The sequence below is a fragment of the Crotalus tigris genome, unplaced genomic scaffold (assembly GCF_016545835.1).
Source record: "Crotalus tigris isolate CLP2741 ecotype Arizona unplaced genomic scaffold, ASM1654583v1 scf7180000018777.2418813, whole genome shotgun sequence".
Classification (NCBI taxonomy): domain Eukaryota; kingdom Metazoa; phylum Chordata; class Lepidosauria; order Squamata; family Viperidae; genus Crotalus; species Crotalus tigris.
The window spans coordinates 2,060,583-2,072,857 of record NW_024097195.1 but is presented as its reverse complement, the minus strand read 5'-3'; the positions used below and the strand labels follow the sequence as shown (position 1 = coordinate 2,072,857).

The 12,275-nt window shown below is 37.4% G+C and overlaps 1 protein-coding gene across 10 annotated transcripts in view; it reads right to left on the bottom strand.

The window, feature by feature from the left end:
* The window catches only part of KIAA1549L (KIAA1549 like), a 166,763-nt gene extending 154,778 nt beyond the window's left edge, over positions 1–11,985 (bottom strand). For 9 of the 10 annotated variants that reach the window (XR_005558245.1, XR_005558246.1, XR_005558247.1 and 6 more), the window contains exon 1: positions 11,303–11,985. Coding sequence is in view for 6 of the 10 variants with exons in the window: in XM_039355961.1 (XP_039211895.1) it covers positions 11,303–11,582 (280 nt within the window). In the remaining 4 variants the exon portion in view is untranslated. The other variant, XM_039355964.1, reaches the window with a different exon arrangement.
* Between the last annotated feature and the right edge of the window lie 290 nt (positions 11,986–12,275).

Here is a 12,275-nt window from a genome sequence, read left to right as displayed (position 1 = left end):
CCGTATCAACTGACTTCTGCAGTGGAAACTTCCCATTTTCCAATGAAATTGGTGGAACAAATATCTGTGCCAGGATCCTGTTTAATTTATGCTACAGAGTAATACTGAACTTTAGAGGGTGTTGTCAGAAGCAAGTACAGAACAGTTTCAGTGGATCACCAGCTTGATAGAATATAACTTTTTAAAAATCAATGTCCTGAACATTCTATTTAAAGACATTTTTATTTGTACACCCAAGTAGGTTCTTAAAAAGGAGGAACATGAGACTGACCAGCTTCCAAAAATACGTTTCGCAGTAAGAAACAATAATGCTTTTATAACATGTTTGACTGAAAAATGTGACTCAGAGTACTTAGATAAATAAATGGATTCAAGGAAGAATATTTATTTAAAAGGTAGCCTTCCTTGATAAGTATGGAATAAAAGCAAGAACATTTTGTACTCAAAAACAATACATCAAGAACAAAAATATCTCTTTACTCATCCACACATGATTTGAATGCCAAACCCAAACCATTGTAATTTGTTTAATAGTACTTCATAAAAATATGCCTGCAGTGTTAAGTGGTACACATTTAACATGAAATATAAGCCAATTAAAAGATATAATGGATTGAAAGACTGCATGTAGCAGATGTTCTCTTTAGCTGGAAAAAGAAATTCTAGTCTCCATTCTAGTCTATAGTCTTTGGACTCTACTCTCCATTCCATAAAAAAATATAAGCTATTTTTCAAATAGTAAGCAGCTCTTGCTTATTTCAACAAGAATTATTGTTTTGCATTCTTGAGAAACAGGAGTGCAAGATTATCAGCATGCATGAATGTCATGGTGTATGACCTATTCATGAAATATGCAGTTGGTTTGTGTTTCCAAGTCAATTTAAAAATGGAAGAATCTTGATGATAGCACAAAAGGGCAAACTCATCTAAATTGGAGGTACAAAATTTTACCCCACAGGCAGTATTTCTATCTTTTGCTGTTGTTCAGTCGCTAAGTTGTGTTTGACTCTTCATAACCCCATGGACCATACCAGGTCAGGCCTCCCTGTCCTGCACTGTCTCCCTGAGTTTGCCCAAATTCATGTTCATTGCATCAATGACGTTATCTAACCAGCTCATCCTCTGCCATTCCTTTGCCTTCTCCTTTTGCTTTCAATTTTTCCCAATCTCAGGATCTTTCCATCTCTTCTCATTTTGTGGCCAAAGTTTTTGAGCTTCAGTTTCAGTATCTATCCTTCCAAAGAACAGTCAGGGTTAATTATGTTTAGGATTGACTGATTTGATCTCCTTTCAGTCCAAAGGACTCTCAAGAGTCTTCTCCACCACAATTCGAAAGCAGTATTTCTAGCAGTTGTACTATTAAATTAGTTTCCAGACATTTAAAGGGTAAAATCTCTCATAGCTACAAAACGTGTATTTTTATTCATCTGCCTCTTCTTGCATACAGTTTAAATAAGCCAGTATAAATGTTTAGTGAAAAGCTGCTGATTTATATATTTCTCCAGCAATAACGTTAAACAAACACATAATTGGCATTATCTCGAAATAAAATTATGCAATTCAAACAGTAATGACCAGTTAAACATTGCTTTTGAAATCCAATTAGAAGCTACCTTAGCATTTAACTATACACTAACTTCATTTACTGCAAAAATTCATAGAAATAAAAACCCCAAATGAGCTAAAGATGAGACAAGATTTTGTTATTGAGAATATCATCTGGTAGTTTTCATAAGTAATGATCTTGGCAGGCTCCAAATACTTGTTAAAATCCTACTGCCAAAAAAAGGGGAGGTAATATTATTTTTCCATAATTGACAGTCAGAGCAACTATCATTCCCTGAATATTATAGATTCCATACTGCTTTAGTTATAACTTATATAAGCTACAGTTTTTACATAAATCTTCTTATCTATGATGAAACTTCAGCACAGAAAGTACAAATGATTGTGAAAGAAAAACTATATACCTATTTTTTTTTCTTCTCTTCAATTGTGTCTGATTCTTAGAAACTGCCTGAACAAATCCCTTTCAGAAGTAGTTTGCCATTGCTTCGTTCACAGGTCTCAAAGGAAGTGCCGGGCCCAAGGTCACCCACACTGGCTTTGTGCCTAAGGCTGGACTAGAACTCACAATTTCCCAGTTTTTAGCCTGATGCCTTAACTGCTACAGCAAACTGCCTCTGTATCTATATATCTGGGCTAATCCATAGTTGAGATTCAGTTCCATGCTAGTGCTTCATAGCAAACAAGCAGCCATGTTTTTCCCTTCCTTAAAACGGCTTTGAGGAATTATAGATAAATGCTATCATGTTCCTGTGCCTTCCAAAGCATTGTTTGGAACCTAATTCAAAATACCCACAATCCAAATATATATTACAGATGGTGCATAACAATCCACAGAACTTTCTTCAATCCATGTACCAATGATTTAATGAGCATTTCTTTCAGCTGAATCAAGTATTGCTCACTGCTGTAAGACACACGCATATCTGGCAGCAAAAACCTAACACTGTTACATCTGTGTACATACATATACACACTAAACTTGTTCATATATTCTTTTTTGATAAGCTTGTTCACCAAAAAAGCAGTATAATAGTATATACAAATACTCAGTGCTTGTCCTTTCACAAATGCCTATTCCCTCTGGAAATAAAAGTTGAGATACTATCTAATTAAGTCCTCCTATAAATTGAAAAATTTTCATCAGCAAAAAGAAGATGGGGTATCTAATTAAGTCATCCATTCCCTCCCCACGGGCATCAAAGCTTCTAACTTCTGCTCTGGAGAATTGCAGAACCCTCTAGAATCAATCTGAGAAAAATATACAGAGCAGTGCAGAGAATAAATGAGATGAAAATCATGTTCCATAAGCAAAAGTCTACTCACACTACAGAGTGTTTCACTCTACGTAAGAAGAAGAGGAAAGAAATCTGCTCTTTAAATCTGAAATACCTCCTAGTGTATCAAAACAGCTTATCTAACAATTGCCCCAAATGGCAATGAAGACTTCATAGACTATGTAATCATTTATTAATAACATGCGGGCTGTGTAATTAATAAATTAAACCAAGAATCTCCTACTTTAAAGGCTAGAATGATAAACACATACTTTGGTCAATTTCTGTTGCTCTTTAATATATTTTGTTGTTATCATTTTATTTTAAAGCAGATGAGATGATTTAAGTCAAGAAATGAACCTGGCAAATATTCAAATTTGAAGAATAAAAACAGCATGTTCTAACTGAACTACTTCAGAACTTAGAAGCATTTCCAGTAAATGCTTGTAAATTCCAAATATCAAACCCCACTGACCTTGTACCATTAAACAGACCTCTATCCTTTAGGTAAACTGAAAACCATCTATTAGTTGTAGTTTTACTGTCTAGCTTTCTGCATTCTGCTCCATCTCATGATTTACTTCCAAAAAACTAAGAACCCGATTTCACTAATGTTTATCCAGAAAAATTACACAGCATCTGCCTAGTAATTTCTCATTGTTTCCTCTGAGACTGTAGTTATAGAAGCACCCTGTGCTAATTACTTTTACTCAGATTACTTCTCTCCAAGAATTTGATTATCAAAACTCTGTGCAACAGGTATTGTTCAGAAAGAAATCAGCATTTCATCTCAGGAGATCTCTTATATAGTATCTCTCTTATGCAGTACAGTATTGCTAAAAGATTGTATGCCCCTTTTATCCATCTTTCAGAACACTGCACCTTCCCCATAAAATGAAGCAAAAGGTTTTAGCACTTTCCAAAAGATTCTCTTTTAACTACAGTAAATAGTGTGCAATAATTGTTATTCAATTTCTTCAGGCAGTCCCCAAAAGGTCTGATTAGAGAAATATAGCTCTCTCCCCATATAGAATAAACAATGTTTAGTGTATGGAAAAAAATACAACTCTTCTATAAATATATTTTCCATTGCTTAGCAAGATTGCCGTTACATTTTCTCTGTCTTTTTACTTACTGAAGTCTGTTTAATATTTTTAAAGTTATCAACTCCCAAAAACTATAATATAATATTTTGATATTTTATTTTTATTGATGTATGGAAAATGCAATCCTCTGCCCTCCCCTCCCTCTCCCCCCCCCTCCCTCCCTCCCTCCCTCTCTCTCTCTCTATATATATGTGTGTGTGTGTGTGTGTGTGTGTGTGTGTAGGTCTTTGATTATTTGGGTTTTCTCCCGCGTAAAATTGGAAGTGTCTTGGCGACGTTTCAATGAAGTCCCATTCGTCATCTTCAGGCTGGTGTTTTCAGCTTCGTGCTTCGAGGAGCAATGAAAGAAAACCCGAATAACCAAAGACCTACATACAAACACCCACGAAAACCTCAGAAAACATATATATATATATATATATATATATATATATATATATATATATATATATATATATATATATATATATATGTATGTAGGTCTTTGGTTATTCGGGTTTTCTCCCACATAGAATTGGAAGTGTCTTGGTGACGTTTCGACGAAGTCTCATTTGTCATCTTCAGGCTGGTGCTTTCGGCTTCGTGCTTCCAGGAGCAATGTGGAAGCACGAAGCCGAAAGCACCAGCCTGAAGATGACGAATGAGACTTCATCGAAACGTCGCCAAGACACTTCCAATTCTACGTAGGAGAAAACCCGAATAACCAAAGACCTACATACAAACACCCGCAAAACCTCAGAATATATATATATATATATAATATATATATATATACATACTGCTCAAAAAAATAAAGGGAACACAAACGTATAGGATCCTATACGTTTGCGTTCCCTTTATTTTTTTGAGCATATATATATATATATATATATATATATATATATATATACACACACACACATACACACACACACACACACACACGGAGTTGGAATGAGATGTGCAACAGGAGAAAGGGAGGAATGAGCAAGCGGTATTCAGGAACCCCTGGTGAGGAGAATAATGTAAGGGGGAATGGGGGAGACACAGAGGTAATGATTACCCAAAAAAAGGGGGGGAAGGTTCTGCTTAGCCTAAGAACTTGAGATGAAGGGATGGGCAGTGATGTATGTGCAAGAAAAGGAAGCAGGAAGAGGGTGGATATTGGTGCTGTGGATACTTTCAGAATACAGCCCAACCAGCTGGGACCGGTAACGAGGTCCAGGAGTCGGATGCAAACGCTGATTAATCCTATATAGGTTTCTCACATTGACTAACACTCAACCCTGACGATGTTGGTTGTTTCCAACGAAAGCTCGGTATTTATTAAATTTTTTCTAATACTGAATTCTTCCTGGTGCTCGTGTTTTGTTTAAATCTTTGTGAAATGAATATACCCAGGAATCATGTTTTTACTGATATTATTGGTACATATATATACATATACATATATAAAATCTGTCATCTATCTATTTATCTATCATCTATGTATATATATCATCTATCTATCTAGCCTTCTGCTCCATGTGAACTAGATCTTGGACTATTGCTTTTAAATGTGCCACTGCAAAACAGTTGCACAAAGGGTAAAATATGGTTGCAGCCAACATGAATTAAATTTACCATCTGGAGATGTTCTTATTAAAGCAAGCATTGCTAAGCAACAGAATTCTAATTAACTCATATTGGTGGGTATAAAAGTACTGATAGTACTGGCTTTTCCAAAATTATATAATAAAAGACAAATTCTTAAATACTGAACTACTGCACAATTGTGATGTAGTACTGGGAATTAACTGATGCTGTAGTGAGAGATACAAGGACTAAAATTATAAATATAATTTGATGTATGAATCAGGCCATTCATCCATTTAAATTCTGCATTATAAATGCTGATTAGCAGTAGCTTTACAGCATTTCAGGACTTTTCTCTGAATTCTACCTTGAAAATACCAAGGATATTCTGTTTGCTAATCATATACTCTACCAGGAACTTATGACATTTGTGACCAAAGCAATAACTTGAATCAAACAATTTACTATTTATATATTGCAAACTGATAAACAAGATTTCTAGTGCAATCAAGCAAACATCCAATAAGTAAATCTGCAACTAATAAAATATTTGTAATTCAAGCGAATGGTCTCTGTTGTAGTATAGTAAGAAGCATATATGCATCATATAAGGAAATGAAAGTTAATGGAAGTGGTTATAGTGAAAAAAAAAGATCTTTCAAATAGTGTTGATTTGAAGAATAGCAATACTAAATAATTATTAGCATAAAGCAAATTGAAAATTAAAACTATTACATTGATCCAGAAACCAAAGTATTCCTTAGCACATTATAAAGCAACTAAAAATTTTAATTAACTTCCTGAGTTGTATTTCTAGAGCAGACTAGAAGTGTTTACAATACATGTCTGAAAGTGTCAACAAAATAATACTGGTTTTTCAAATTTTATAAAAAAAATATCCTGTCTCCAACAAAGCCCAATGAACTAATAGGTTTAAAATGACTTTTATGAAAAGAAAGTTGAAGTTCTGGATAAAAGAGAAGCTTAGATAGAATGCCATTGCAATATTACACAACAAGCTTCAAGCAATAACAGTTTTCCTTCCTCTCCTCATTTATGTGTCCTTGAAACTGCTTTAGAGGGTCCCCAGATCCCCTGGAGCAGATTGGAAGGGAAACTCATCTGCTGGCACAGTTCAGTTTGCTGGCAGAATGATACCATTGGATACAATTCAAGGTTCTCCCCAGGTCTATATTTGCACTGTAACAAAAATAAATGTTTATTACCAGTATCAATCCATAGAGAAGCTTAGACAATTAGGGATCAGGAAGAGACTATTCAGTTCAATATATCTATCATTTTTATTTACTTCAAACAGAAAGAAATTCTTTTCTCCAGAAACAAATGTTTCAACCCACTTAAGCAAATAAGCATAAATCACTGACTACAATTTTGAAAGGTATATTTGGAAGGGGGGAAAAAACCTAAATTCTATACATTTCATGCATCACCGGTGGTTTTAGAAGTATTTTGCCAGGTCCTCCCACCTCTACCCATCGTGCAGTCATGCGAGGCCCTCTCTTATATTCTGTATATTATGAAGGCAAATGGGACTTTTTAGTAATGACAACAGTCAATTTAGAGGAAAAAATGGACTTGACAGAAATGAGAAATATCACAGAGAATGTAAAACAACTGCAGGAAAAGAAAGGATGATTCCCATATGATAAACTATAAAACAGATTACTCTCCAAACAAAATGAACAGAGTTTGAATATAGGAAGTCCTCATTGAATTACCATTCATTCAGCAACCATTCAAACTTATAACAATGAATGAGGGAAACTTATAACAGATTCTCATAGTTGTGGCCATCTCGGAGTTTGCGCTTGGCAATCAGCTCACAATTATGACATTGCAGCATTCCATGGTCACATCTTCACCATTCTGTGACCTTCACTGCAACAAGTAAAATCGAAGGATCAGCCTGTAGAAGGTTCAACGATCACATGACTTCTGTAACCACATAGGAGTCACCTAACAACGACAATTAGGACTGCTGCAACTGCTGTGATCAATTAATAAAGTAATAAGTCATGTGATGTTGCACCTTATGACTGTATTACTTAGTGACAGAGTTGCCATCCCCAATCACCATTGTTAAGTAAGGACTACTTGTATAGGAAGATGTAAAATCCATTTAGAACAGAGTAAGAATTTTGTTCAGAATACCACAATTTATGTGAAGTTACACTAATGGAAAGCATTAAAAAATTACCCTTAGTAGTATTATAAAGTAAAGAGGCTGTATACAAGAGGAGAAATAGCTGGTAATCACATTTAAGGCCCTTCATGGTGGGTGGGTGGGTGGATGGATGGATGGACGGACGGACGGATGGACAGACAGACATAGACCAGTGGTTCTCAACCTTTTTAATGCCGCGACCCCCCAACCGGTCGTAAGTCGAGGACTACTCAACCAGTCGTAAGTCGAGAACTATTCAACTGGTGCAGCACCGTTTGCAGAATGGGACTTTTGGCGGGCTCAGCAGGGCAGAGACAGCCTGGACAATTCCTATTGGCTTTTGAAAGCCAATAGAATTAGACTCTATTCAAGAGAGTCTATTCTATTGGCTTTCAAAAGCCAATAGAATAAAAGCGAGTAGCACAGCTAAGGAAAAGGGGGAAAAAAATGGCGGACTGCGTTGTTTGGCGATCCCCGTGAAATGGTCGTTCGACCCCAAATGGGGTCCCGACCCACAGGTTGAGAACCACTGACATAGAGCATGGCTGCTGCAAAAATGAGAATGAGAGAAAAATATGACACACTGGATATATAATACACATAAACCAATAGTATTTGTTGAAGTGATGAAATGAAAATAATTATGGTTGAGAAAAATAAAGCACACAAAAGAAAACTATTAAAAGGAGGTACAAAAATTTATTTTATTATTATAAAATTATAATATAATATAATAAATTATTGTTTTATTTGATTGTATAATGTGTATACAGGGAAAATAATAGTTGAAAAGAACATAATCAAAAAGAATAAGGAACAGTTAAAATTAAAAATCAATCCTGACTATCCTTTGGAAAGACAGATACTGAAGCTCAAGCTCAAATCCTTTGGCCACCAAATGAGAAGAGAGGACTCACTGGAAAGGTTGTGAAAGACTGAAGGCAAAAGGAGAAGGGGATGGCAGAGGTTGAACTGGTTAGATAGTGTCGTCAACACAATGAACATGAATTTGGGCAACTCTGCGAGACAGTGGAGGAAAGAGGGGCCTGACGTGCTATGGCCCATGGGGCACAAAGAGGTGTACATGACTTAGCGACTGAACAACAAGAAAATAAAATTTTAAAAGGCTAAGAATATGCAGAATTATTTTACGTCTTGTATTGAAATAATATCTGATAAAACTAGTTTTCTAGTTTAAATAATGAGAATAGGCCAAATAGCCAGACAATACTAACCTGTATTTCCAGGTAAAGACATTTCATTAATATAAAGATATAAAATTTTATGCAGTATACCACACATGTATTTCATTCATCTTTTGAAATTTTCTAAGATATATGTAACCTTTTTTAAACATGTGCTATTACTTATACTTAAACAAGTTTTAATTTCTAATTCTCTCATATGAAATCATACGTAAGTACAAAGTGAATATTATGAAAAATAATATACCTATTACACAGAGAGGGAGAGAACAGAATGGGAACTCACAGTCACCATATGTATATGGCCCTCTATCACAGTAATACACATATGATGCTACTAGATCTAAACATAAATTCTCAGAGGTTTCACACATGTAACTTATGCAGAGAAAGATAGCTGGAATTCACATCTACTTTTTCATGCAAACTCTAACATACGTTATCTTATCTCTGACCTAGTAAACAATCTGCACAATTCTATTATATTATTAAAACTAATTACATACCAGCCAGGTAACAGTAAGGTCTGGAGCTCTTCTGGATATTACTGGTTATTGCACACAAAGAAATATTGATGCAAACTAATGCAAGTCTACTTTACATATATTATATAAACAGGTTTATATAACTATAACTATTTATGAACCAAAGCAATTTTCATAAGAAGATTTCTTTACTGGATCTGAAAATGAGCACATAAATTGGAAATAATCTTCTACCCAATATTTAGGTCCATGATATTGAAGGTAATATATAATACCATTTTTGAACTTCATTAGGAATTTTTTTAAAAAATTAATTGTTATAAATAGCAGTGTGCTAATTAAATAGCAGCCTAAGAAAAATAAAAGTTAATCAAAAGTCATGTAGTCTAAGAGAATAAGAACAAGAAATTAAAATGGGACTACTATGCACAATGACTTGTCCCAGTGATTTTTGTCTGATTTAAGTAGAGTTAGTTTTCTTTGACTTAATTTAAATGAGAATCCATATTATTACATTGGAGAGGCAATGAGCAAAACAATCAAAGGAAGCCATGCCACAAAATGGTCCAATGAACTTGAAGCAGATGGTCAGTGTACAAAAACATCTACCATATCCAAAAGATATCAATGGTCTGTTTGAAATAAAGATTTTCAATTAATAAAACCACAAAAGAAAATAAAACAAAGTCACAAACTTTATCAACAATTTCTAACTCTATAATTCCTTACAACCTCTATTAGAAACACAGAGGTGGAAAAGTGAACAGTTTGCAAAACATGAAGCAATCAGTAAGAAACTATTATTACTAATAACAGTGATTTGAATAAAAATGTAATCCCTATGAAACTAGTTCCAATACTTTTTAGTAGTTCTTTTCAATAGCAGTCCCTCTTAAGCATGATTAGGTGCTCTTGAAACTGAACAGAAGTTTAACACTTTTCCAAAATTTGGTGTCTTTTTACCTAAACTGGACTAAAATTTACAGACTTTTTTTATACAATCAAATATTTTTAAGCCCTTATTCTACTGTTACAGATTCCACACTTTGGGAGCTGCATTATACTACAACCATAGTAGATGACTATTTTGCAGAAATATTTCATGGTAATTTTATCACCCAAGCATACTTATGCTACCTTTTCGATGATACAAATCTGTGATTATATGTGATTCATCTGATTTCAATCTCTGCGTAGTTACTACTTTAGAAACACAAACCTGCACAGGAAATAACAGACAGAGAGGGATGTTTCTCTCTTTTGACAGAACAAACCACAGAAACAAATTCAAATAACAATTACAATCTTCTCTTTCAGCCTTTTTCTCTGCAAAATAAAACAGATAAGGAAGAGAACCAGGAGAGATCGCAGGGCACTCCCTACACACCGCCGGTAACTTTACAAACACAATCCCAACGCCTATTGAAAAGTAACGTCAGATTATGCATAAAAAGAGAGAGGGTCACCAATCTATGTGATTTTAAAATATTATAAGCCTTCCGGAGCTCTCCCAAAACCAAACACGTACTCCGTGACCATACAAATAAGGTTTTGGATCTTGCAATAAAGTGCAGCTATTATGCAGATAGGGGTTAACTTCTGTGAAGGTAACAGCGAGCAGACGGGAAATGGAAGAACATGGCCCCTATGCGCTACATGGCAAGGACTCCTTCCATGCTAAAAAGGGAGTATCTGATAGCAGACATGCGATCATCCTTACAATCCAGCGCAAAGCTTCATGCAAACCCCGTTACTCAGTAGACAATGGCAGCATATTCCGAGAAGAGGAAGTGCTCGGACAATAACTGCATCTAGCGGCTTGTAGCCAAACGACCATCACCACTAAGCTATCCATCATTGAAGACTTGCTGCCCGCCTCCCGCTCGGTGATGTACCCACTCGGCTCTGCAGGCGCGTTTCTTACCTCGCTCCGCCTGGACCCGCTGGCAAAGGACTAAAAGCACGCCAAGGAGCATGACAGCCTTAAAGAGGGATCCTCTGGCGGCCGGGGAGGGCTCGGTGCTTCTCCGCTCAGGGCATGGCGGGGGTGGCGGCAGCGGCGAGAGCATCAGGAGACTACAGCCAGCGCTGGCCGCCCAAGCCCTCGAGATGCCTGCTGCAAGGACTCCCTGCAGGCATTCAGGAGGCTCACACTTCGGGGCAGCGCCTACTGCCAGCGCCACCGCATCGTCCCCGAGAGCCATTGGTGGGCCGGCTCGGCTTGCACATTCCCGTCGAGGGTCCGGCGCCTGCCCGTTCTCCTGTCACGGCGCGCGGGTTCCCATAGCCGCGCGCCTCCGCCAGGCCAGACAGGGCAAGGCAGGAGCAAGCGGCGAGGGGTCGCTGCCTTACAGCAGCAGCAGGTGTAGAGAGGCTGCTGCCAGAGCCTCCCGGTGCAGTCGACCGTTGCCAAGCCCTTCCCGCCTAACTCTGGGCGCGGGAGGGACGCCTCAGGCTGGTAACAAATGCCGAGCGGACGGGAGTTGTGATAGTGGCGCTAAAACGGCGCTTCATCGACAAAAGACTCACGTAGCAACCCTCCGCCCCTCCTTTGCTCCGGAGTCGCAAGAGATGGCGGCGCTCCCAAGCCGAGGGGGACCTCTTCTGGGCTCTCGAGGCCTCACTGGGGAGAACTTTCGGGAGCGGGTACCTCGGCGCGATCCCAGAGGCCTATTCGATCCGGGGGGGGGGGGCTGGCGCGTCCCTGATTCCTCACTCGCGAGCCGCGAATTCGTAAAAGCAAGCTGGGCATGCTAAAGCCCTTCATGCTAAAGCCGCCTTCTCCCATTGGTTAGGGTTGTCATTCGTCGCTCCAACTTTTAAAAATGAGTATTGTGCCGTGTGGCCTATTGGAGTTCATACAGGTCTCAGAAAATGCATCCTTCACAGAAGCCATA